Below are 27,932 nucleotides of genomic sequence, written 5' to 3'. Positions count from 1 at the left end.
AATGACCGGTTCCCCTGAAGCTTTCTAACTTCACTCCTCTCATCGGTCTCACTTGTTTCCAGCCTTTTGGGACGGTTTCCGGGCTCCAGGTGCTCGCCGATCTTTCACTCCTGGTCCACCATGAGTGCGGGTTGCAGCGGCTATTATAACGTCGAAAACGCCTTCGTTTCCAGCTTCACGTGTCCCAAATCCGACAGCCACTTGGGCGCCAAGTATTGCTGCGGCTTTAATGATATAAAATACTGCTGCGATGACCCCAACAGCTTCTTCCCTTACCAGTACGGCTACATGTGGTGGTTAAGGTAAGAAAAGTCTTGCGATGTGCTTTAAAATACCATCTCCCTTTTTAAAAAGTCTTTAATTTTTTTTGAGCAGCAATATTTAATAAACCCTCATCCAATACGTTCCCTAGGAAACCTTGGCGAATGAGCACGGAATCGGTTTTACTGTTGTTAACACTCCTAAAAAAGGATGTGAACTCAAGGTTTGAGCGTCACAACAGCCACATTTGTGATTTACAATTCAAACAAGAGCCAGTGAGAGTAACAGTCGGTGCAAAGACACAACTGGAACACCGAATACACTCCATTCCTCTTCATAGTAATGTTGGTCTAAGATTATTGTACATAGAGATTAGAAACTTAAGCGTGAACCCCACAGAAAAATGGACCAGATCCTGAAAATGGCATGTAAACTCTTGCAGGCTATCCGCGCAGAAACATGTGGAAATGTAGTTTTTGCAGTTATCAGTGCCACTCTTGGTGGGAAACTGTAGTTACCTTCGACACCCCCTCTAGTTTTAATTAACTACAGCTCTTTTACATCGTGCGAGACTCACTGCAGAGATTTCCTAGCATCCTGGCTTTCCAAAGGTGCTCTGGAAAAGATGCAGTGGTTTTTGTCCAGATTCACCCTGAGCAGCTCTACAGGACTCTGTGCTCAAGGGCAATTGGTTGCAAGCAGAGTAAACTTAACCAAAGTCAGGCAGCTGGCCAGCTGGATGGGGCGGGGGGGTGTTGGGGGAAGTGTTTTAGTGGGGTTTTTATGGCTGTCAGTCAGTCTTTACTGAGTCCTGGCAGAGCCGCTAAACCATACTTCTAGGAAACTTGAGTCTTGTAAAAGAGGTTTATAATGCACAGCCTTGTATTTCGACCCAGACACATATAAATCCATCCATGCAAATACACATACGCAATGCAGACGTTTAAACATTCACCTCCACTGAAAAAACTAAAGAAATGCGTACAATATTCTGCTGGCTTTATTTATGGGTTTTTTTTCTTTACAGAAGCTGGTAAGGTTAAGTTGTATTATAATGTCGAACCATTGTACTTATAATGTTGAATCACTTTCCAGAAGTGTTTTTATGATTATCACAGTAATGTGGATCTGCCAGTATCATGGCATGGATTCCACAGCAGCCAGGGCAGCAGGAAAACGACCACACAGTTCAGACCTCAATTCCTGGCCTTCAACCTGTGCTTGTATGGGATGTGGGGAATGGGGGGTGGGGGATAGTAACCATATTATGTTCAGTGTAACAGCTCGGCAACTGGAAAGAAAGATTTTTCAGGCTTGAAAGGGCAGCCAGAAAAGATGTTTGCTGTCAATGTTAATAATGCTGACAGGGCACTTCTAGAGTCACTAACAATTTTTTTCCTAAAACTATATTTTATTCATAAAATTATAAAAATGCATTATCAAGTTGAAAATTACAGAAAGTGCCATAAAACTCGATTTGTCTCCATACAGTGTGTTCCACTCTTAGGTGCCTCTATACAATTGTAATTCTTTTCATATTTGCAATATACATTCCATGTCAGGCATACAGCCTGGGGACAAAACATTTCAAATTGAAAATTACAAAAAGTGCAATAGAATTCAACTTTCCTCCGTACAGCATGTTCCTTTCTGAGATGCCTCAATGTAATTTCAATACTTTTGCATTCATATTCAGTGTTGGCATATGGCCTGAGGGGTTCTACAAATTTTCCAGCCCCTCTGTGCACTATGGCTGAAAGGCTATAGCGACCTTACCCCAATGCATCTCTGCAGTGGCTTCCCCAAGCTTGAGTGCACCCCTCAGCACATAGTCCCGGATTTTGGAATGTGCCAGTCTGCAACACTCAGTCGAAGACAACTCTTTGCACTCGAAGACCAGCAAGTGTCGGGCAGATCAAAGTAACAATCTCCTTTTAGGTGGAGCTTGGATTCTTTAAAGGCAGCAATACCAGCACCAGTACAGATTATTTATCTCACAACAGTGCAGTTAAACTGAGACTGACATTATGAGAGGGGCCAGTTGAGATATGTTAAAAGTTGTCATGTTGTTGAGGAGTCATGGGAAGTAAATGTTTCATCATCCATGTTGTAATATAAAAATGGTAATGAACTCATCTCCATGTTGTTATACAGAAATGGTAATGAATTATTCCCTTAATTGTAATATATACATGACAACAAATTATTTTGCCATGTTCTAATATATAGTAGCGCCTTTTTCTCCAATTTATTATATAGGTGTAAGTGAATTTCCTCCATAGATAGATGGTTGTAAATTTTTCCTCATGTTTTTGTACATAGTAGATGACAGTGTATTTTTTCTGTTTTGTAAAATAGATGGTAGTTAATAACCTTGATGTTGTAGCATAGAGACGGTAGTGAATTTTTTCCTGTGCTATAATATTAAAATTGTAGTGAATAACATCCCCATGTTGTAATATTTAGATGGTAATGGATTTCTTCTCCATGTAATCCACTGTCCAAAATAGTCTATTAAATTTGCACCTAAGAATTAAATGCCTTGAAGCCCCACTGCAAATTAATGTTTAAAGTGTACCTGACTTCAGTTACACAAACAACAGGAAAAATACACCTGACAAGAGTAAAGCTACAATCACAGATATATTCTAAATCACTAAATTGAAAGCATTTTTATCACTACAAGCACTGTATATTTTACCATGCAGGAAACATACTCATTGGATCAAAATCCTGAAGCTGTTAAGCAAAATTGCTTCATTTTTATATTTTTCAAGTCTGCTCTCACATGTTTTGCTCAGGTTACACGTTCATGCTTGATAGCAAATAACCAGGAGCATTTTCCGTCTCTGCCTTCCTCTTTCTATATGTTTGTTTTCTTCTGTTTGTTCTCCCTCTTTTTGTCCTTTGTATGGCCATATTCTTCCACGTTCCTGCCTGTGACTACATCTTTCCTCTCACTCTGATTCTCACTGTTTGTGTTATACCTGAGGTTCCTTTTTCCTTTCTTTATGGCCCTCTTTCTCTGTACACCTATCAGTCTCACTATCTGTCACCATGTTTGTCTGTGTTTCTCTTTCTTGGTTCATGTTGCTCTATGTATCTGTGTCTCTCTGCCCCAACTGTGAATGTCCTGACTGTTATGACGTAACTTTGGTGGGCTAGGCTTTAGGAAAATTTGGCGGATTTGAAAGATAAAAACAAAAAACTACTGCGGATGCTGGAAATCCAAAACAAAAACAGAATTACCTGGAAAAACTCAGCAGGTCTGGCAGCATCGGCGGAGAAGAAAAGCGTTGACGTTTCGAGTCCTCATGACCCTTCAGCAGAACTTCCTCTTCTAAATCACCATGATCCTCTGGAATCAGTTTCTCTGGATGTGTTTGAACTAGTGGTGATGTAGATTACTGTTGTGAAATGCCCCAATTTACTGAATCTGCGTTGTGATACATTTATAACAAGAAGGAAATGAAGCATACAAGTTAAATGCACATTGTTAGACATGTGTTTATTTCTGCACCGATACTATACTGCAAATGTTATAGTGCTGTGTATAGTCACTGTTTTACAACGGTTGAATTGCATTTGTCCAGGTACATGATTATAATTACATAAACCTGGAGTGAATTCCTGCAAGTCCTGCTTGCAAACCATTTCATGCTGTGGGCAGCTGCATAGTTGATGACCCCACTGATATTTCCATTCCTCAGCTGTAATCCGTGCCTTCCTTTGAAGGCTGCTTTTTTATTAATGAGACGATTAATATGGATTGAATGAGGGACTATCAGCAAATCATCAGCAAATTTAGCAACCATACCTTTGATCCCTTCATCCAAGGCATTTATATAAATTGTAAAAAGTTGAGGCCCCAGCACTGATTCCTGTGACACACCACTCATTACACAATTGCCAACCAGCGCCACAGATGCCAGTCTTAGGCCAAATGGATTTGCAATTCTAGAGGTGAGGTGAGAATGACTACCCTTGACACAAAAGCAGCATTTGACCTAGTGTGGCATCAATGACCCGTAGTAGAATTGAAATCAATGGGAATCAGGGAGAAAACTCTCCACTGGTTGGAGTCATACCTAGTACAAAGGAAGATGTTGTGGTTGATGGAGGCCAATCACCTTAGCCCCAGGATATTACTGCAGGAGTTCCTCAAGGTAGTGCAGGAGTGCAGCTTGATAGAGTGAGAAGTTGGGAGTTTAGTGAGTGAGGGAGTTTGGTGAAGAGGGGAAGGAGGTGCTCTTTTCTTTTTCTACCTTTTTCAGTCTCCAGTATTTGGTTCTTACTTTGGTACAAGGGAGGGAGCTGATTGGTTAGTAACTGGTAAGTTATTCTACTTATAATAAATAGTTCGTAAAGTTAAAGTATGGCAGGGCAACTTAGGCAAATGGAATGTGCATCTTGTGGCATGTGGGAAATAATGGATGCACCATGTGTCCTAGACAAACACATCTTCAGGAAATGTTACTGGCTGCAGAAGCTTGGCTCCAGAACTTGAGCAACAGTTGTAGTCACTGTGGTGCATCGACGAGGCAGATAACTACGTGGATAGCACATTTAGGAAGGTTGTCACACCACAGGTTAGGAGCATTCAGGCAGAGAGGGAATGGCTGATTGCCAGGCAATCCAAGAATTAGGCAGGTAATGCAGGAGTTGATCTCGCTTGCTAACTGGTTTTCTATTTTGGATACTGGTGAGGGCAATGGGTTCCTCACTATGCTAGTGAGCATAGGAATAGGAGAATTGAGAGATTGAACATGGGACTGGAGAATTAGTATAGGAGAGAGGGCATCAGATTTCTGAGGCATTGGGACTGGTTCTGGGACCTGTACAAGGTGGACAGTTTGCACCTTAGCAGGACTGGGACTAACACCCTTGCAGGAAGATTTGCTAGTGCCGTTGGGGAGGGTTTAAACTGGATTAGCAGGAGAATGGGAACCTGAGAGAGAGGTCAGATTGGAGGGAAGCAAAACTAGTAACAGGAAGTAGAAAAGTAGTAAGCGAAATTAGAAGGCAAAGCGAAGGCAAGCATCAAATAGGATCAGAATGCAGAATAATGTTAAAAAATCAAAATTAAGTGCACTATATCTGAATGCATGCAGCATTCACAACAAGGTAGATGATTTGAAGGCACAAATAGTGGTAAATAGGTATGATTTAATTGCCATTACAGAGACGTGATAACAGGGTGACCAAGACTGGAAACTGAAAATTCAAGGCTATTCTTCATTTAGGAAGGATAGGCAAAAAGGAAAAGGAGGCGGGATAGTGCTATTAAAAAGGGACAAGATCAGTACATTCATGAGATAGGACCTTAAATTGAAGGATCAAGATGTAGAATCAGTTTGGGTGGAGCTAAGAAACAACAAGGGGCAGCTAACATTGGTGGGAGTTGCTTATAGGCCACTGAACGGTAGTGGTAATGTTGGACACAGTATAAATCAGGAAATTAGAGCTTCATGTAACATGGCTAATACAATAATAATGGATGCCTTTGATTTACATAAAGACTGGGTAAACCTAATTAGCACCAATACTGTGATGAAATCCTGAAGTATGTACAAGATGGGTTTAGTACGAGATGGGACCAGTACGTTGAAGAACCAACTAGGGATTGGATTATTTTAGATTTAGTATTATGTAATGAGAAAGGGCTAATTAATAACCTTGCTGTAAAGGAATCTTTAGGAAATAGTGACCATAATATGATAGAATTTTACATCAAGTTTGAAAGTGATGTAGTTCTTTCTGAAACTAGGGTCTTAAATCTGAACAAAGGAAATTGTGGAGGTACAAGGGGCAGGTTTGCTGTGGTGGATTGGGAAAATACACTAACAAAATTGACAGTAGACAGGCAATGGCTAGTATTTAAAGAAGTATTAGATGGTATGCAACAAATATACATTCCTCAAAGGCACAAAAACCCAACAGGAAGGGTGAATCAACTGTGGCTAACAAAAAAAGTTAAAGATTGCATTAGATCAAAGGAGGTGGCTTATAAGGTTGCCAGAAAAATGGTAAGCCAGAGATTTGGGAACAATTTAGAATCCAGCAAAGGATGACCAAGAAACTGACAGAGAAAGGGAAAAGAGGATATCAATGCAAGCTGGTGAGAAACATAAAGATAGACAATAAAAGATTCTTTAGGTATGTGAAAAGGAAAAGATTAACAAGGACAAATGTGGATCCATCACAGGCAGAGACAGGAGAATTTATAATGGAGAATAGAGAAATGGCAAATAAACTAAACAATTACTTTGTATCTGACTTCATGGAAGAAGATACAGAAAAAACTCCTAGAAATACTAGGGAAACAAGGGACTTGTGAAAATAAGGAGCTGAAAGAAATTAGTATTAATAAAGGTGTAGTACTTGAAAAATTAATTGGGTTGAAGATTGATAAATCCCCTGGACCAGATGAGCTACATCCCAGAATGTTGAATGAGGTGGCTATAGAGATAGTGGATGCATTGGTGGTTATCTTACAAAATTAACAGATTCTGGAAAGGTTCCTGCAGAATGGAAAGTAGCAAATGTGACCCTATTATTTAAGAAGGGAGAGAGAGAGAGAAAATGAAGAACTACAGACCTGTTAGTTTGATGTCAGTGGTAGGGAAAATGTTTGAATCTATTATAAAGGATGTGATAACTAGATACTTAGAAAATAATGATATGATTGGGTGGGGTCAACACAAACAAGGAAATCATGTTTGACAAACCTGTTGGAGTTTTTTGAAGATGTTACTTGTAGCATTGATAAAGGAGAACCAGTGGATGTGGAGTATTTTTTATTTTCAGATGGCTTTTGCTAAAGTCTCACACAGGAGGTTAGTAAACAAAACTAGACCACATCATATTGGGAGCAATATATTGGTATGGATTGAAAATTGGTTAACAGACAGAAAACAGAGGGTAGGAATAAACTGGTCATTTTCAGGATGGCAGGCTGTTATTAGTGGGGTGCCACAAGGATCAGTGCTTGGGCCACAGCTGTTCACAATCTATATAAATGATTTGGATGTGGGAACCAAATATAATATTGCCAGATTTTCTGATGACACAAAACTAGGTGGGAATGTAAGTTATGAGGAGGATGCAAGGAGGCTTCAAGGGAACTTGGACAAGCTAAGTGAATGAGCAAGAACATGGTGGATGGAATATATTGCGAATAAGTATGAAGTCATCCACTTTGATAGAGAAAAAAACAGAAAAGCAGAGTATTCCTTAAATGATGAGAGGTTGGGAAGTGTTGATGTCCAAAGGGACCTGGTTGTCCTTGTTCATGAGTCATTAAAAGTGAGCATGCAGGTGCAGCAAGCAGTTAGGAAAGCAAGTGGTATGTCGGCCCCCATCATAAGGGGATTTGAGTAAAGATATCTTGCTGCAGATGTATAGAACCTTGGTGAGACCACATCTGGAGTGTTGTGTACAGTTTTGGCCCCCTTATCTAAGGTAGGATATATTTGCTATAGAAGGAGTGCAAGGGAGGTTCACCAGACTAATCCTTGGGTTGGCAGAATTGTCTTATGAAGAGAGATTGAGGAAACTTGGCCTGTATGCTCTAGAATTTCAAAGAATGAGAGGTGATCTCTTTGAAACTTATAAAATTCTTACAAGGCGTGACTAGGTAAATGTAGATGTAGATGAGATGTTTCCCCTGGCTGGTGAGCCTAGAACAGGGGACACAGTCTCAGAATAAGGAACAGGCCACTTAGGACTGAGGTGAGGAGGAATTTATTCACTCAGAGGGTGGTGAATCTTTGAAATTCTCTACCCCACAGGGCTGTGGAAGCTCAATCATTGAGCATGTTCAAGACAGGAATCGATAGACTTCTAGATACTCATGACATCAAGGGATGTGGGGATTTGGCAAGTTGAGAAAGTGGTATTGAGATAGATGATCAACCATAATTTAATTGAACGGTGGAGCAGGCTTGACGAGACAAATGGTCTACGCCAGCTCCTATGTTCCTAGTGTTCTAGGCCCAATCATCTACAGCTGCTTCCTCAATGACCTTCTCTTCATCATAAGGTCATGACATAAGGGATGTTCGCTGCTTATTGCAGTGTTCAGTTCATTTTTCAACTTCTCAGATAAAAAAGCAATCCATGTCTGTATACAGCAAGACTTGGACACCATTCAGGCTTGGGTTGATAAGCGGTAAATAACATTTGTGCCACACAAGTGCCAGGCAATGGCCATTTCCAGCAAGAGAGTGTCTAACCGCTTCCCCTTGATATTCAGTGGCATTACCTTTGTCGTGTCCTCAACCATCAGCCTCCTGGGAGTCATCATTGACCATTGGACCAGTCATAAATATTGTGGCTACAATAGCAGGTCAGAGCCTGGTTATTCTGCAGTGAGTAACTCCTCCTGACCTCCTGACTTACCAGCCTGCCCACCAGCTACATGGAGAATTCAGGAGTGATGGGACACTCACCATTTGCCTGGATGAGTGCAGCTTCAACAACACTCAAGAAGCTTGACACCATCCAAGACAAAGCAGCCTGCTTGATTGGCACCCCATTCACCATCTTAAACATTCATTCCCTCCACCAGTAGCGCACAGTTGCTGCAGTGTGTACCATCCACAAGATGCATTGCAGCAACTCACCAAGACTCCTTTAACAGTACCTTTCAAACTCACAACCTCCTGAGATCTTGGGTCCGTACAGGGGGAGATAAATAAAGATCTTGAGACAGAGATTCCCTCTGATCTTTTGAGAAGATTATTGGAGAGTCAGGAAGAATTATTGAATGGTGCAGCCTTTTAAAGACAGTGAAATCCCAGATGATGAAGTTGATTGGCAAAATACACAGCACGATCCCTATAGACCTGATAATCCTTCCACAAATGCAAAACAAGAATTTGTGGGAGAGGGCAGAGAGACTACCATCATGCATGAAGAAGTGATATGTAGCAGAAGGAACACTGCCCAAATAGAAAATTTGATAAAAAGAGGATTACCAGAGACCATATTCAACAGAAAGGGAAACATGTGAAGATGACTTACTAATGTGAAATTCGAACAGACGATTAAAGAAGGAATTGGGACAATGGTGTGAGTGTGCAGAAGTGATGTGTAACTTGTGAAGTAACTGGCATGAAAGAGTACATGATGCAACTGCACTGAAGAATGGGTCCCAGTCTTGCTCAGCTACTTGACAAACAGCGTGACATGAAATGGTTAATATGGCCTGAAGAGTACGAAACCATTTTTAAATGATCAAGGCACTGACACATACTTTATTGAGAAACTGACTTTAATTAATTTTATTCCCCCTGACCATTATTACCACCTTAGAGTCAAATTAAAGTAAGCGTGAAAGGAATTTTAGATTGGGACAAATGAAGGCTAGGAATAAATAATACTGAGTAAGAATTATCCACAAAATGGATACAGGTGAAGGGAGAGCTGGAGAATCTTTTAAGTCCATGCATAATTTGACTTTTTAATTCTATGTATTTAGATGCTAAGAGCTTGGAAATTAGCAACACTCCTGCAAAAGAATAAGGCTGGGATTTTCCAGCCCTGCCGAGCGGGACTCACTGCGGAGTATGGGGCGGGCCAGCCAAAAGTCCATTGACTTTCGGTGGGACCGGGCGATCCTGACAGCAGGCGGGCCCGGAAAATCCCGTGGTAAGGATATTTCCCTCTCAAAGGGGGGAACTGTAAGATCTGCAGCTGGGAGTGCCAAGCCAAGTAATCAGATAATTCTAGTAGCTTTAGTATGTTATCTACGATATGTAATCAAGAAATTAGGGAAACAGCTTGTATTTTAGAAATAACTATGTTAGCTAAAAATTAGTTGTGAGAAGTCAATAAGGATATTTCCTTCTCAAAGGGGGGAGCTGTAAGAAATTGGGCTCTTGAATAAACAGATAATTTCTGTATAATATAACACCCCCTAAAAAGCTTTCTAAAAGGTAACAATTTTTAAACAGTCTGTGGAAACTGGCAATGTCACTTAGTTCATGTTGTCATCCCTAAGTTAAGATGGCGTCTTCTGTACCCCCTTATCGATGCAATTGTTTAAAAAGGACCAAGATATGACCCTCAGCAGGATGGAAACTAAAAAGCTGACCTCGAGCGGGGTGACGCACAAGGAGGGTGGTAACCACCCTGATGGTTTGAGTACCTGTCCTGTAGCCATTGGTCAGAATAGTTAGATAGGTGATTGACACTGGGTAAACTACCAGCCCCCCCAAAAGGGTATATAGATTGGTGTCACATTGGTGAGGGACTGAGGGACTGCTGAGGTGCTGGTGAGGGGGCAGTGCTCGTTGGGCAGCTGCCTTCTTCAGATGGAAGATGGACCAGAGGAGGAGGAGGAAGATCGAGAGATCGAGGGAAGAGTTTCCTAACACTTCGGCTAGAGAGCGGAATGCTGTTATCACAAGCTGTTATGGGTCATATACTTTTTTTCTGTCTAATTAGTTAATGTATCATATCTAAACTGTTGCTTCTTAATGAACTTAATGAACTATCTTAAAATTACTTATGACTGGTCGACTGCCTTTTTAGGTATCTGTGGTCCTAAACTCCAAAATCTTACTATATATATATATATATATATATATTATACATGATCTGTGGAGGCTCCCTCAAAAAATGTCAAATATCCTTTCCTTATTTCATGCTTTCTTGTGTTCCTATTTGTGAAAGAATGTGTCTAAACGCAGAAGAATATTGAGTCAAATTAATTATTTGTTCTTTTTTTCAGTGTTTATAACTTTGACAAGTATGCAACCTAAGATCAAACTTAAAAAATATATTTTCTTGTACAATCTGTTTCAGTATTGGGGCTCTGGTGGGACTGTCTGTAGCAGCGGTGATTCTCCTAACTTTCGTCATCACAGTTTGTGTTCTGTGCTACCTTTTCATCTGCACTAAACCACAGTCCAGACTGGATACTGGATTAGATTTGCAGACACCAGGTAAGTTAACTATTTGAAGATGATCATTATACATGCTTGGCTTTGTATCCGCTACTAGTAGGTTATTATATAACAATCTTATAGGTTCTTTGAAAACCCTTTGAAATATGGTGGCGATAGGCTCCCATTGGATAGATTGTAAATCTGGTCGAATTGCATAGTGCTCTTTTTTATTCATTCATCAGATATGAGTGTTTCTGGCAAGGCCAACATTTATTGCCCATCCCTAGTTCCCCTTGAAATGGTGGTGGTGGGCTGCCTTCTTGCACTGTTGCAGTCCATGTGGTTTAGGTACACCCACAGTGCTGTTAGGAAGGGTGTTCCAAAATTTTGACTCAAAGAAAGTGAAGGAATGGTGATATATTTCAAAGTCAGGATTGTGTGTGGCTTGGAGGGTGCAAGTGATGATGTTCCCAAGCGTCCGCTCCCCTTGTTCTTCTGGGTGGTAGAAATTGTGGGTTTGGACGGTGCTGTCGAAGGTGTCTTGGCAAATTACTGCGGTGTATCTTGTAGATGGTACACAAGGGCTGCCTTTTTAAAATTTATTCATGGGATGTGGGCATCGCTGTTTAGGCCAGCATTTATTGCCCATCCCTAATTGCCCTTGAGAAGGTGGTGGCGAGTTGCCTTCTTAAACCTCTGCAGTCCCTGTGGTGTAGGTACAGCCACAGTGCTGTTAAGGAGGGAGTTTCAGGATTTTGACCCAGTGACAGTGAAGGAACAGTGATATATTTCCAAGTCAGGATGGTGAGTGGCTTGGAGGGGAACTTGCAGGTGGTGGTGTTCCCATGTGTCTGCTGCCCTTGACCTAGATGGTAGTGGCCGTGGGTTTGGAAGGTGTGGTCCAAAGCACTTTGGTGAGTTCCTGCAGTGCATCTTGTAGATGATACACACTGCTGCTACTGTACCTTGGTGGTGGAGGGAGTGAGTGTTTGTGTAAGGGGTGTCAGTCAAGTTGGCTGCTTTGTCCTGGATGGTGTTGAGCTTCCTGAGTGTTATTGGACCTGTGCTTATCCATGCAAGTGGAGAGTATTCCATCACACCCCTGACTTATGCCCTGTAGATGGTGAACAGGCTTTGGGGAGTCAGGAAGTGAGTTACTTGCCACAGGATTCCTAGCCTTTGACCTGCTCTTGCAGCCAAAGTATTTATATGGCTAGTCTAGTTCAGTTTCTGGTCATTGGCTGAAGACTGGCATCTGTGATGCTGGGGATCATCCACTTGGCACTTCTGGCTAAGATTGTTGCAAAGGCTTCAGCCTTATCTTTTGCACTGATGTGCTAAGCTCTCCCAATATGAAGATGGGGATACTTGTGGAGACTCTTCCTCCTCCTGTGAGTTGTTTAATTGTCCAACACCATTCACCACTGGATGTGGCAGGAATGCAGAGTTTAGATCTGATCTGTCGGTTGTGAGATCGCTTAGCTCTGTCAATCGCATGCTGCTTATGCTGTTTGGTATGCAAGTAGTCCTGTGTTATAGCTTCACCAGGTTAACACCTCATTTTTAGGTATGCCTGGTGCTGCTCCTGACATGCCCTCCTGCACTCTTCATTGAATCTGGGTTGATCCCCTGGCTTGGTGGTAATGGTAGAGTGGGGGATATGCTGAGCCTTGAGGTTACAGATTGTGGTTGAATACAGTTGTACTGCTGCTGATGGTCCACAGTGCCTTATCGATACCCAGTCTTGAGTTGCTAGATCTGTCTGAACTCTATCCCATTTAGCAAGGTGGTAGTGCCACACAATGCGATGGATGATATTCTCAATGTGAAGACGGGACTTCATCTCCACAAGGACTGTGCAGTGGTCACTACTGCTGCTACTGTCATAGGCAGATGCTGGACAGATTGTGTGCTGATGGTGGAGGGAGTGAATATCCATGGTGGTGAGTGTGGTGCCAATTAAGCAGGTTCCTTTGTCTTGGATGGTATCAAGCTTCTTGAGTGTTGTTGGAGTTATACTCATCCTGGCAAGTGGAGAATATTCCATCACACTCCTGACTTGTGCCTGCTAGATGGTAGACATGCTTTGTGGAGTCAGGAAGTGAGTTACTTGCCATAGAATTCCCAGCCCCTGACCTGTTCTTGAAACCACATTATTTATTTGGCTGGTCCAATTCAATATCTGGACAAAGGTGACCCCAGTATGTTGATGATGGGGATTCAGAGATGACAATGCCATTGAATGTCAAGGGGAGGTGGTTAGCTTCTCTCTTGTTGGAGATGATCATTGCCTGGCACTTTTGTGTTATTTGCAAGAGGTGCGGCCTGCAAAAGCTACAAGCCCACTGATTCACAGAATCACAGAATCTCACAGTGCAGAAGAGGCCCTTCGGCCCATCGAGTCTGCACCGGCACCTGAGAAACACCTGACCTACCTACCTAATCCCATTTACCAGCGCTTGGCCCATATCCTTGAATGTTATGACGTGCCAAGGGCTCATCCAGGTACTTTTTAAAGGATGTGAGGCAACCCGCCTCCACCACCCTCCCAGGCAGTGCATTCCAGACCGTCACCACCCTCTGGGTAAAAAAGTTTTTCCTCACATCCCCCCTAAACCTCCTGCCCCTCACCTTGAATTTATGCCCCCTTGTGACTGACCCTTCAACTAAGGGGAACAGCTGCTCCCTATTCACCCTGTCCATGCCCCTCATAATCTTGTACACCTCGATCAGGTCGCCCCTCAGTCTTCTCTGCTCCAATGAAAACAACTCAAGTCTATCCAACCTCTCTTCATAACTTAAATGTTTCATCCCAGGCAACATCCTGGTGAATTTCCTCTGCACCCCCTCCAGTGCAATCACATCCTTCTTATAATGTGGCGACCAGAACTGCACAGTACTCCAGCTGTGGCCTCACCAAGGTTCTATACAACTCCAACATGACCTCCCTACTTTTGTAATCTATGTCTCGATTGATAAAGGCAAGTGTCCCATATGCCTTTTTCACCAGCCCCGCTAACATGTCCCACCACCGATTGGACAGGGCTCTTGGAGGTGGCCCATTAAGAGGTCGCCTCATGGAAGATTGCACAGGTCTCAAAAACCTTAGGGTCGGGACATGTATTTGTCCCCAGTGGAAGAATATTTTCAAAGGTGGTAAGATTCTGCCCAAGCCTGAATGTTGCCAAGTCTTGCTGCATGTACAAGGCCAGAATTAGATATCAGGAAGTGCTTCTTTTCCCAGAGAATAATGGACCTGTGGAGCAGGCTGCTGGCTTTGGCGGTGAACACTAATTCACTGACTGCATTCAAGTGAGAGCTGGACATGAGTTTAGCTGGGACGGAGAACATGTCAAACAAAAGGTAGGTATGGTATAGCATTAATCAGGACCAGAGCTGTCTCCTGGACTAGTTTCAATCACCTAAAGGTGTGTGAGAGGAATTTTTCAGGTTTAATTTTCTCTAATTGACCTAGGTTTTTAACCTGTATTTTTGCCTCTCTCAGGAGAGAGGCTTTCTGGTGGGGTGGGGAGAGTTTTTATTGTGATGTACAAACATTACAATTGTTTGTAACTGAAGGAGTATTAGGTCTTTTCCAGTTTATCAGTTTTTGTATGTGCATATATGGTATACATCTGTCACACAAGTACACATTTTGACATCAGAAATGGAGTCAAAGGAAGACTTGTTTGTTCTCTCCAAGTGCTCATGGCTTAAATTTCAAATACCTTTACATTTTTGAATTGTTTCTCTAGGCTGACTGCAGATTCCTATATTAGATCTTCCATGGCCGCCTCCAGGAATCTTCCAAGCACTCCTAGGTGTTTTCTCTAAGTTTGGAGCTCTCCTCCAGGTTAACTTCAGACTACAAGCTCTTCCCTCCCATAGATCCAGAGCACTCTCACAGGTCACGTCTCATTGGATTTTACTCAAGGCATGCTGAATATCAGAGATATCTATGATAGAGGGTGGATCCAAAACATGAAGGCTGGAATCTGGAGGTGCATTTTTCCGAGGCTGGAGCCTTGGAGGAGTGCGCCTCCAGATTGTAGTGACTCCTCTAAGTCCATTCCATGTCACAACTTCTTACTCAGCTTCTCCAGGTCTCAACCTCTTCTCCAGGACCTGATGTGTCTCGCAGGCAACCTTCAGGTCTTGTACACTGCCTTAGGCAACCTTTTGCTCTCAAGCTGTCTTTCCTTAACCCTTTTTCACGTGTTGAGTTCTCTTCCAGACATTCTCATCTCAAACTCACATCCAGCCCTCATGCTTCCAGGTCGGAGCTATCGCCCAGGCTGCCTCTAGATCCTGAGCTTTTCCCCAGGCTGCATCCAAGTCCTGTACTTTCCTCAAGCACCCGGCCATTGAAAGATGTAATCCAGAGCAAGATCATGAGGTGGCCTGAATGTTTGAAAACATGACAAACCAGTAGTAGTGATCATGGTTTCCTATTATGCTCACTTGATTCTAATATCTTGTATGAAAAATAATGACACTGCAGCAAATAAAGGGCAAAATCTTATAAGGCCTGTGGAGGTGGGTTGGAGACAGGACCAGGAGGGAAATAGGAACTGATTTGACCCTATCCGGCCTCCGGATGATTTTGCCAGGGAGGGGTCATGCTGGTAATGGTTTTCTGCCCGGCATCACTGGGTAACCAGTAACTAGCAATTAGGAGGCTCATTGGGGGGGCGGGGAGGACTCAGCTGGAACTTTCCCGGTGTCAGAGCGGCCTCTCACTGAGTGCCATGCCTGGTAGTTCAGCAGATGCAGCCTCCTGGCTGAATGGCCATTGGAGATGGAGGCTCTGCACTCCAATGATGGAGCCGTGAGTAGGAAGGTCCACACCTGTGACCCTAACGACTCCCTCCACCAGAGTTTCCCCTCTGTTCTGAGTGGCCAGTTACCAGCTTTGGCCCACATCATTTTTAAATTGGATGCGCGCCTCTGAAGGTATCTTCTTATTGAAGTGCCCTTACGCTCTCCTTGTTGCCTAAGCAGCATCCACTTATCCCTGTAGAGCTGCTGGCCTGCCAAAGCTGCAGGCCCACTGATTGGACTGGGCTCTTTTAGGTGACCAATTAAGAGCCGCCTCATGGAAGATTGCACAGGTGAGCGTGTCTCAAAAAAACCTCAGGAACGGGACATGTGTTTGTTACTGATGGAAGAATATTTTCAAAGGTGATAAGATTCTGCCCAAAGTGCCCAAAATTGAATATTTATGGGTTAGGATGTACCTGACCCTCACAATCCAGAGATGGACAGCATACCCTCTTCTAAAATAATCATTATAACACTGGGTCTCAGTTCATATAACAATGCTGCTGCGCTGCTTTTAATTTGTGCTGGAGAAATACAAACAGCAACGTAATAAACAGGTTCATTAAATCTAATCACCTTATCTATTGCTTAAACATTAATATGTGAGGTGTACATACACTGATCATGAATGGAAGGTAGTCAGCTGGACTGATACTGATTTGTGGATGCATAATTTAGTGGGTATTTAATTCTTCGCAGTAATTGACTTCAGTATAATATTTTTGCATGACAAATCCTTTTGCAGTAATTTATTAATTGTGAAGCGATCGAACATTGTCATCCTGCTATCCATGTGGTAGTTATCAATATTGGTGCAATTTACATTAATTACACCCATGTAATACAAGTGTGTGTAATTTACTTATATATTATTGCCTTTTGTTAAGTGTAAATAAGTGTACATGTTGTAAAGTGCATTGACTGCCGGTCACCAAAAGTTGGATATTATTGATTGAACCAATTTGCACATGATGACATGATGACAAATAGAACAGGCAATGCAATTGAAGGAGGCAGCTTGGAAATTTCAAAACAAATTGGATAACTGGGCATTGGATTGGATAACTGCAGATGAATTTTAATACAGACACACACTACACATTGGAAGGAAAACTAGAAAACACATGCATGCCATCAATAGGGAACAGTGTAGTTAGGGAGATAGACACTCTTCTCTGAAGCTGAGAGCGTGAGTTCCAAAGGCTGTGTTACCTGCCCAGTGCCAGGGTTTGGGACATATGTTCAGGGCTAGAGAGCAATTTGCAGTGTGAGGGGAAGAATCCAGTTGTCATGATCCATGTAGGTATGAACAACAAGACTAGGAAAGAGGCTCTATTTAGGGATTATGAGTAGTTAAGGGCTAAATTAAAAAGCAGAACCACAAAGGTAATAATCTCTCGATTACTACCAGAGCCACGAGTGAATTGGCATAGGCTAAATATGATCAGAGAATTGAATGCATGGCTCAAATGTTGATGTGGGAGAAATGGATTTTGATTCATGGGATACTGGCACCAGAACTGGGGAAAGCGGGAGCTATACCATTGAGATAACTATCACCTGAATCGTGCTGGGACCAGTGTCCTGGCAATTTGTATAACTAGGGTTGTAGAGGGGCCTTTAAACTAAATCACATGAAGAGAGATTTGATAAGTTTAAAAGTAAGGATAAGGTAATAGGCAGAGTGATGATACAGGTAATAATAACCAGGGTATGACTGGAAGAGACAGAGCATATAAACTTAAGAGTCCACCAGCAGATAAGGTCAGAGTGTGAAAGAATGCTAAGAAGACAGAATTAAAGGCTCTGTAACTGAATGCATGCAGTATTCAGAACAAAACGGATGAATTGATAACACAACAAGAAATAAATAAGCATGACCTGATAGCCATTTCAGAGATGTGATCACAAGATGACCAAGCCTGGAACTTGAACATTCAAGGGTATTTGACATTTCGGAAGGATAGGAAAAAAAGAAAAGGTGGTGAGGTAGTCCTGTTATTAAAGGATGAGATTATTACAGTATTGAGAGATGACGTTGGTTTAGAAGAGCAAGATGTAGAATCAACTTGGGCAGAGATAAGAAATAGCAAAGGAAATAAGTCACTTGTGGGAGTGGTTTATAAGCCTCTTAACAATATTTACACTGCAGGACAGAGTATGCGTGAAGAAATAATGGAGGCTTGTAAGAATAGTACAGCAATAATTGTGGATGATTTTAATCTTTATATAAATTGGACAAATTGCTGCGGGGATTCACCAAGGCTCCTTCAACAGCACCTTTCAGACCCACGACCACTACCATCTAGAAGGACAAGGGCAGCAGACAGATGGGAACACCACCACCTGGAGGTTCCCCTCCAAGTGACTTACCATCCTGACTTGGAAATATATCGCCATTCCTTCACTGTCGCTGGGTCAAAATCCTGGAACTTCTTTCCTAACAGCACTGTGGGTGTACCTACACCACATGGAGTGCAGCAGTTCATGAAGGCAGCTCACCACCACCTTCTCAAGGGCAACTAGGGATGGGCAATAAATGCTGGCCCAGCCAGCAAATCCCACATCCCGTGAATGAATTAAGAAAAAAATCAAATTGGCGAAGGTAGCCTGGCAGATGAGTTCATAAAGTGTATTCAGGATAATTTCTTGAGCAATATGTCCTAGACCCATCCAGGGAGCAGGGTATTTTAGATCTGGTAATGTGTAATGAGACAGGATTAATTAACGACCTCATAGTAAAGGAGCCTCTAGGCAACAGTGATTATAATGTGATAGAATTTCACATTCAGTTTGAGGGTGAGAAACATAGGTCTAAGACAAGTGTCTTAAGCAGAAACAAAGGCAATTACAAGGATATGAAGACAAAGTTGGCTAAAGTAGACTGGGAAAATAGGTTAAAAGGTAGGATGGTAGAGAAGCAATGGCAGCCATTTAAGGAGATATTTTATAACTCTCAACAAAGATATATTCCACTGAGAAAGGAAGACTCTATGAGAAGGATGCACCATCTGTGGCTAATTAAGGAAGTTAAGGATCGTGTCAAATTGAAAGAAAATGCGTACAATATTGCAAGATTAGTGGAGAATAACTAAATAAAAACTGACAGAAAGCTAGCTAGAAATATAAAAACAGACAGTAAGAGTTTCTACAAGAAGAAAAAGCAAATGAATAGCTAAAGCGAGTGTTGGTCCCTTAGAGGGTGAGACTGGGGAATTAATAATAGGAAACAACAGAAGCATTGAACAGGTATTAGTCTTCACTGTAGGTAGGTAGAAAATCAGCCATAGTCCACAAGGGGCCATAAGTGTTTTGCTCTTTTAGAGAGAGACAATTGGTTATATGGCTTTGGGTGTACCCCTTGACATCTTGCATGGGCAAGAAAAGAGGCAGGTCTACTTCAGCCAGAATGGGAATTGAACCTGTGCTGTTGACATTATTCTGAACCACACGCTAGCCAGCTAGATGACAGAGCTAACCAGCCCCCAGGTTTCACTCTAGAAGACAGAAAAAGCATCCTATAAGTAGTTGAAAATCAAGAGGGAAAAGGGAGGGAGGAACTTAAAACAATCATGACCACTCAGGAAAAGATACTTGAAAAACTATTGGGACTGAAGGATTACAAGTATCCTGGACCTGATGACCTAAGGTCTTAAAAGAAGAGACTGCAGAGATAGTGGATGCATTAGTTGCAGTCTTCCAAAATTCCCTGGATTCTCGAAAGGTCTCAGTGGACTGGAAAACCGCAAGTGTAACACCTCTATTCAAGAAGGGATGGGAGACAGAAGGCAGGAGACCGTAGGCTAGTTAGCCCACCGTCTGTCATAGGGCAAATGCTGGAATCCATTATTAAAGAGATAATAGTAAGACATTTAGAAAATTGTAACGCAATCAGGGAGAGTCAACATAATTTTGTGAAAGAGAAATTGTGTTTGATTAATTAATTAGAGTTCTTTGAAGAAGTAACAAACTTGGTGGATAATCGGGAACCTGTAGATGTAGTGTATTTGGATTTCCAAAAAGCATTTGATAAGGCGCCCTATCAAAGGTTGCTAAACACATTAACAGCTCATGGTGTTGGGAGTAATATATTAGCATGGATGGAGGATTGGTTAGCTAATAGGAAACAAAGAGTCAAGACGAATGGGTCATTTTTGGGTTAGCTAATGTGCCACAGGGATCAGTGCTCAGGCCTCAACAATTTATAATCTGTATTAATGAACTTGGATGAAGGGACCAAGTGTATGGTAGCTAAATTTGCTGACAATACAAAGATGGATCGGAAAACAAGTTGTGAAGAGGACACAAAGAGCGGGATTTTCCAGCCCCGGCCACCCCCAGGACTGTCTGGTCCCACTGAAAGTCAGTGGGCTTTTGGCTAGGCCACCAAATCTCCCGCGGTGGGTCCCACCACAGTGCAGCCGGAGAATCCAGGCCAAAGACTTTGCAAAGGGTTATAGATAGGTTAAGTGACTGGGCAAAAATTTGACAGATTTAATGTGGGAAAATGTGAGCTTATCCACTTTGGTAGGAAGAGTGGAAAGGCAGAACATTATATAAATTGAGAGAGACTGTAGAATGCTGTAGTGCAGAGGGATCTGAGTGTCCTTGTACATGAATCACAAAAAGTTAGCATGCAGCTACAACAAGTGATTGAAAATGCAAGAGGAATGTTGGTGTTTATTGCAAGGGGAATGGAGTATAAAAGTAGGGAAGCGTTGCTACAAGGCCTTAGTGAAACTGCATCTGGAATACTGTGTACAGTTTTTGTCTCCTTGTGTACGGAGGGATACAATTCATTAGAAGCAGTTCAGAGAAGGTTCACTTAGCTGATTCCTGGGATAAAAGGACTGTCTTATAAGAAATGTTGAGCAGATCAGGCCTATAATATTCATTGGAGTTTAGAAAAATGAGCCTTTATCTCATTGAAACATATAGGGCGTAATTTTTCGCTCAGCGTGCGGGCAAGCCCCCAACATGCTCGAGTGTGAAATAGCTCGTGATGTCGTCGCCATGTGTCCCGCCATCATCGCGCACTCGCTCAATATTTCGGTCAGTGGGCATGTGTAAGAGTCGGCAGCACGCCCGCCGACAATTAAGTGGCCTATTAAGGAAATTAATGTATTAATCAACCGTGATTTTTCGCTGCCCGTCAAATGAATGGCCTACTCCTGCTAATATTTCTTAAGATCTTATAGCTTTGAAATAGCTAAGGATGAAGCTGAAAGGAGTCTTAGTCGAGTCAGCACTGAACATATTCAACCAATGCATAGCATTATTCAACAAATCCAATAGAACACTGAGCTGCATAACCAAAGCAGCGGAACATAAATCAGAGAAGGTAATGATCAGACTTTATGGTGCAGAAAATACTGTGGATGCTGAAAATCTGAGATAAAAATAGAAAATGCTCAAAATACCTAGCAGGTTAGACAGCATGTGTGGAGAGAGAAACAGAGTCAATAGGCAGACTTTTCCATGCCTGCTGGCATCGGGCGTGATCGGTGGTGTGAGCGGACAATATGCAGATTCATGAGCACTTTAGTGGACGGCAGAACAGTTGGATGACTGCACACATTGTACAATCTCCTCGCTAAAGCTGGCCATGGAGCAGTCACTGGAGGCGCTCACAGCCCCTTGCAATGTCAGCATCCCGGTTTGGACCACTCTCTCCCATGGTTCAAACTAACAGGGCAGCCACGTAGTGTACTAATCTCTGGCCATCCAAGTGGTGGCCAGCACTTCCCGGAAAGCGTTAAGGGGCCGTCATACTTAACCAGGATAGGTTCTTGGTACACCCATGCTAACCATGTGTCTCTGTTTTGCATCTGCGGGAGGAGTACATCAGGATCATGGAGCCTGGTGAACTAGCTGTATGCCTGATGGCCTACAGAGCGTGAAGACGACGGAGGAAAGAATGACTGAGGCTCCTGGCTGTGCAGAGGCAGGAGCAGCAGCCTCAGGAAGATGGGGTGGCTGGGGCTCCTGCAAAAACCACCCAAGAGCCACAGCGAGCCGTCGCAGGCTGGCACCTAGCGACAACCAAGGGTCTTTCATTCCTGCAGATGACTGAGAACCAGTGTTGCTAAAGACTGCACATGTCGAGGGAACAGGTCGGTCACATCTGCCAGCTACTGCAGGATTTGGCACCATGGGGACAATGAGGGCATCCACTGCCAGTGGCTGTGAAAGTAACCACGGCGCTCAATTTCTATGCCAGTGGCTCCTTTCAGGGCTCCACAGGTGACTGCTCACAAGCCTCCACCCACAAATGCATCCATGACGTGATGGATGCTATCTTCGTGAGGGCACACAACTTTATGCACTTCGCCTGGGACCAGGACCGCCAGGAAGCAAGAACGATTGAATTCGCCCAAATCTCGGGCTTCCCACAGGTGCAGGGTGCATCAACTGTATTCATGTGGCGCTCAGGTCTCCGTCACAACACAAGGTCATCAACCGCAAGGGCTTCCATTCGCTGAATGTGCAGCTGGTGTGCGACCACCAGAAATGCATTCTGCAGGGGTGCACACGGTTTCCAGGGAGTGTGCACAATGCCTACATCCTCAGTCGGTCACAGATCAGTTCCAGGGTCCACAGAAGCTGCAGGGTTGGCTCCTTGGTGATAAGGACTATCCACAGAGACAGTGGCTGATGACACCAGTGCGGCGGCCTCAGACTGCAGCAGAGCGACGCTATAATGAGGCTAATGCAGCAGCTCACATACACACCGTTGGAGGCCAACTATGGCATCAGCGATGGAGTTGGGTCTGTGCAGCAGTGCAGGAGCAAAGTCGTAGACCAAGGTCTCCATGGCAGCTGCCATCCTACCAGTGTTGACCTCGGTGCGTTTATATGCCGAAACTATCACCTCAGCCTGAAGGTGGACGGACTCCTCCATCATGTCTTGCAATCTGAGGAGTGCAGCGGACATCCCTTCCTGATGTTCCCGAGTTTGCCTTTGCAGCTCCAGCAACTGTGACATGACCGAGTCCAGAGGCTCGTTATCTGACTTGGACTCAGCAAAGTTCTGGCCTCCAGCAGTCCTCCGAGTGCCAGAAACCTGGGAAGCCCCTGCCTCCACCTGCTGTGGATCGGATGGTGCAATATGCTGACCAGATTGTGATCTCGGGGCTGCTCTAAAGCTAGGTCCCGCTGAGGTGTGTGTCTCTGCACTGGTGGAGGGTGTGGGTGAGTGCTGTGATGGGACTTCAGGGAGGGTGCCTCTAGATTCCTCTTCAGAGGTTTCTTCGGGGCTTGATTGGAGGCCCCAGGTCATGTACTCCATAGGCTGTTTGGCAGATGTGCCTGCGAAAGCAAGGGGAGCTAATTAGTGCATGGCAGGGGACTGTGAAAAAGGACACATCACTCAAAACATGATTGTCTGATGGATGTTGCATTGCTGGACCCTCACTTGGTAGAGCATCGCTGACCTCACTGTCAGCATAGGACTGATCCAAAACCTCGCCGGCAGCTGGATGGCTCTGCTTTCAAAGTCCATGAGGACCTTGATTTTGGGCATTCTGACATCGGTCTGCCACCTCTCCCTCTTGTGTGCCAGCTTGTCCTGGATGAATAGAGATGGAGAAAGTATAAGCAGGATGCCTGCCAGGCCAGATGATAAGTAGGCCTGACCTGTGTGGGTGATGAGTGGTCCCATGGACAGGATGAGGACAATGATGGTGAGTGTGAGAGAGTGAATGGTGATGTCCCTTGGACCGGCAGTGGATGAGGGCCCTGTGGATGGGTGATGGGTTTGTAAGTGTATGAGTTGAGAATGATGAGAGGAGCAACTTACCCTGGCGGAAGAGATCATTCATCCTCTTTAAGCGCTGACCACCGCTGCCACTGCTTCCCAAGCTGGGTTAGTGCTGTTGCTGCCCATCCTGCGGCCAGAGCGGGGATAGCGGACATCCCGGTGGGCCCCCACAGCATCCAAAAGTCGCTTGAGGGACGCGTCGCTGAACCTGGGGGCTGCAGTCTTCTTCAGTTTCAGAGCCATGGCTTCCGTGCAGCAGTGGTGAGCTGGAAGCACTGAGATATGCGCTTGCGGCTGGACTTTAAATATGGCGCCCGGCATGATACAGCGGCAGGGCGATGGCAAGTGGACGAATGAGAGCCCACCCACCATGGAAACAGCGTGTTTCCTGGATATGCATAAATATCATGGCCAGTTTAGGACAATGCAGATTGAAAACCCGCCATTGCGGCTGGTGGGTAAAATGTCGTTTTATCAGAACTAGAAAAATTTGGAGATGTATAAGATTTTAAGCAAGCACAGAGGTAGGAAAAGAGGGGATGGGAGGAAAAAAAAGCAGAAGGGAGGGTCTGTGATAGAGTGGAAAGCCAGGAGAGATTAAATGACAAAAGGGATGATGATGGAAGACAAAAACAGGCTGGTAATGGGACATGTTGAAAAAATGGATCTAAAGGAGATATAAATGGGATAGCAGAATCATTGCCAATAGCAGCTGTCCAAAAAATTGGAGTCAGAGGATACGATTTGAAAATGTTGAGACTGGTAGGCCATGAAGTGCCTAATCAAAAGGTGAAATGTGGCTTCTTTGAGTTTACGTTAATTTTTGTTTCTTTGATTGTCTGTCACCTGATCGACTGCTGTACAGATCCCCTATGGATGGCACCAAATTCAAAGTGACGCTGGAATTGAGACAATCTATGCTTTAGAGCCCACTAAGTCCTTGTGTACAATTTTTATCAAGGTCAGTGGGGAGTGCTGTCCCTTCGCCACTGACGGTAAAATCCCGGACATTATTATGACCGACATCAGGAAAGACTTTGTCACAGAGTGACTGACCAATAAATGGAGTTAAACTTTCAGGTAGAGTGCTGGAGGCACTAAATGCAACAAGTACATTGCTGGATGAGTTATCCTGTCAATTACTTTTGGGTCTCACTGACACTTATGAGAAAATGATAAACATTGGAATATTGTGTGTATGATCTTTTTCATCGATTCTATGAATTACGACCTTCTTAACAAAAAAGGTTAGGTGATTTTCTGATCTGCACTGTCTTCCCTGTATGTCCTGGATAGTGTTTATTATCCATTGCAGAGACAGTTTGTGCTACACTCACAGGAATGGCCGTTCAGTGCAGGAAGATGTTCAATGACCTCACAAGGGTCACAAAGATTAAGTGTAGACTTTGGTGTCAGTACACAACTTCTATCACTCACACTGTTGCCATTCCCTACTGGTCATGCTCTTTGGGCGGAATTTTCCGGCCCCATTGGCATTGGGTGTCATAGCAGGCGGGGTGGGGGATGGACAATATGCTGAGAAGGCCAAAAATCAATTTCACGCTGTTGTGAAACCAGTTTGTGATTGTCTGCTCCACCCATGGTGGGCCTCGTTTCCCACCGCTGCACATCGGGAACTTAATTTCAATAGTAAGCCCTGCCCAGCGGAATCATCCCCCACACTGGCTCATCCGGGGACATTGGCATGATTGCACACCGACGTGTTTCACAGCTATACGTAAGCAACATGCACTAGCAAGCTGCACTTTGCTCGGGACTTTGCGATTTGTTTGCTACCATGCTTTGGGCAGCACTCGCAGTCATCAGCGCCAGGCATCGCAGGCAGCACCACATCACTTTTCGAGGGGCTCATGGGCAGGTCCTTGGAAAAGGGGGAGAAGTGGCTTTAGGCAAGGGAAGAGGCTGCAGGGCAAGGGCTGTACTGGGGAAGGGGGGTATTCCAGGGTGTGTGTGGGGGCACATGTTGATTTGTGCAAGCGGCCTCAAGATGGTGAGGGCTGAGAAGGCAGTCTCCAGAGGAGATAAAGCAAGATAGAGATATGAAGGTGTGTGTGAGAGAGTGAGTGGTGATGTCCCTTGAGCTGGCAGTGAGTGAGATGCCAGTGAATGTGTGATGGGCTTGTGAGTATGTGAGTTTAGAGTGATAGGATGATTGCCTTACCCAGGTGGCACAGATGAGATCATTCATCTGTTTTCTGCACTGGATGGTCGACCTCTTGTGTGCAGCATTGGCACTGACCACCTCTGCCACCACCTCCCAAGTCGGAGAGGTGAGACTGATGGGCCTCCTGCACCAGAGCTGGGGTAGAGGACATCATGGTGGGCCTCCACAGTATCCAGAAGGCGCCCCTGAGATGCGTCACTGAATCGGGGGGCTGCACTCTTCTTGGCTTTTGGGGCCATGTTTTCACTGGAACAGTCCTGGGTGTAAGCATTGAGAAGTGTGCACGCGGCTGCGGTTTAAATATGGTGCCCTGTGTGAGGAAACAGTGAGGTAACGGCACGGTGGGCAAATCGAAGGCCACCCGTCAACAAGACGGCGTGTTTCCTGTGGCTGCATAATTAATAAAGCGGGAATGGGACGTTACGGCTCAAAAACCTGCCATTGTGGCCAGCAGGTAAAACGACTTTACTCCCCCCCAGCCAATTACCACACTTTGTGCAAATCTGGGACAATTCCGCCCTTTGTCGCAGCACGTAGGTGCCAGGAAAACTCATTATTACAAAGGTAAACCTCTCAAAATGCTCAAGCACCGTCTTGACTAATAGCCGCTGTGCCAACTCCGTAACCCAACTTAGGGCTTCTCCTGGTCTTCAGAAACATCTCAGAAACTGTTTAACCATTTGTGTGGCCCTTTTGTTTTTCTGCAGGTACTGAACACATTTTAGAAATCCCAAATCAGTCCAGTCGGCTGAATACAATTAGGAAGCAGTTTCAGAGTCGGAAATTAGATTGCGACAATCAGCCACCTGAACCTGACAGATTTTTCCAGAGATGTTTCATGGCTACCGTCACAACCACTAACATACAAGACTCCTCCTGAAGTTCTAATCTAGTTTGAAATTTGCCAGAATAAATTGTTGTACAAGTTGTGCATGTGCAATTGTCTCACAATATATAACAATTTTAGACCATGGTTACATGCAACCTTATTAACACGTTTTTCAAATTGACTGTCACAAGGTTGACGGTTTTGTGATGTCATAAACAGTGAGTTTTAGACATGAAAGGAAGATTAGGCAGGAGAGACATCATTTACAGCCTACAGTTTTCCACCAGCAACTATAATGGTTCAAGAGAGGATTAAGATACTAGGGAGGAGCAAGATACAAGTTTTTGTTGATAATTTCAGTTATTTTCATTTCCCTTCAATTCCCTGCAAAGTTGCCAGATATTCAGATTGGCCTGGGAGAGGGGTGGGCTAGGTTCTGATAAATCTGGAATTTTGTGTCACAATTCTGAACATAAGAAAGCCTATTTTTTATACTGATGTATAAAAATCTTTCAATTTTTGTGGTGACCATGGCCAGCATTTAGCTTGAAATATGCAAGACCTGTAGACATGATGCCTGGATTTCATATTCATTGAATAGACAGAATATTCTTTTCATGACAATAGATTTTGTTTTCAGAACCAGTTAAGATCACGGGCAAAATTTTTCCCCCGTTGCGGGGGGGGATGTGCGGGAGTGGGCATGGGTGGGCGCCCCTCCGATCGCGCTCCCGATCGGGGGGGTGCGCTGCCATTTTTCGTGGGCAGGCCAATTAATGCCCGCCCAGCGTGACGTCTGCATGGAAGTGCTGTCCGCTCCCTGTGCAGGCGGCGGGAGGGGGGGGGATGGGAAATGTGGAAGTGCGCCCCTTCGTGCATGCATGTGAAGGAGTGCTCCAATCTCCCTAAGACTAAGTGCTGCCTCAGGGAGATTGGTTCCCAAAGGGTCTCGAAAATTTCATTTGCCATCCATGTCCATGGACATAACTTTAAGTAAAAGTGAATGTTAACTTTTAATTCAGTCATGAAACCTCATCCCGCCGGTGGATGAGGTTTCATGCTTCTTCAGGTGGCCGCCTGCGCTCCCGACCTGCCCGCCAACCTTAAGGTTGGACGGGCAGGTCCACTAATTGCTTTAATTGATTTTTGAATGGCCTCAATAGGCTGTTGACAGGTTGGCGAGTG

At 44.0% G+C, this 27,932-nt stretch overlaps 1 protein-coding gene across 1 annotated transcript; it reads left to right on the top strand.

The window, feature by feature from the left end:
- The first annotated feature begins 85 nt into the window (after positions 1-85).
- LOC144692834 (protein shisa-like-2A) lies at positions 86-26,798 on the top strand. The gene is made up of 3 exons (XM_078561908.1): positions 86-302; positions 11,071-11,210; positions 26,626-26,798. Exons 1-3 carry the CDS (start codon positions 121-123, stop codon positions 26,796-26,798), a joined length of 495 nt encoding a protein of 164 aa, XP_078418034.1. The 5' UTR covers positions 86-120.
- The last annotated feature ends 1,134 nt before the right edge of the window (positions 26,799-27,932 follow it).

Source organism: Cetorhinus maximus, chromosome 17 (assembly GCF_964194155.1).
Source record: "Cetorhinus maximus chromosome 17, sCetMax3.hap1.1, whole genome shotgun sequence".
Lineage (NCBI taxonomy): Eukaryota > Metazoa > Chordata > Chondrichthyes > Lamniformes > Cetorhinidae > Cetorhinus > Cetorhinus maximus.
This window is presented reverse-complemented; position numbering and strand designations above follow the sequence as displayed.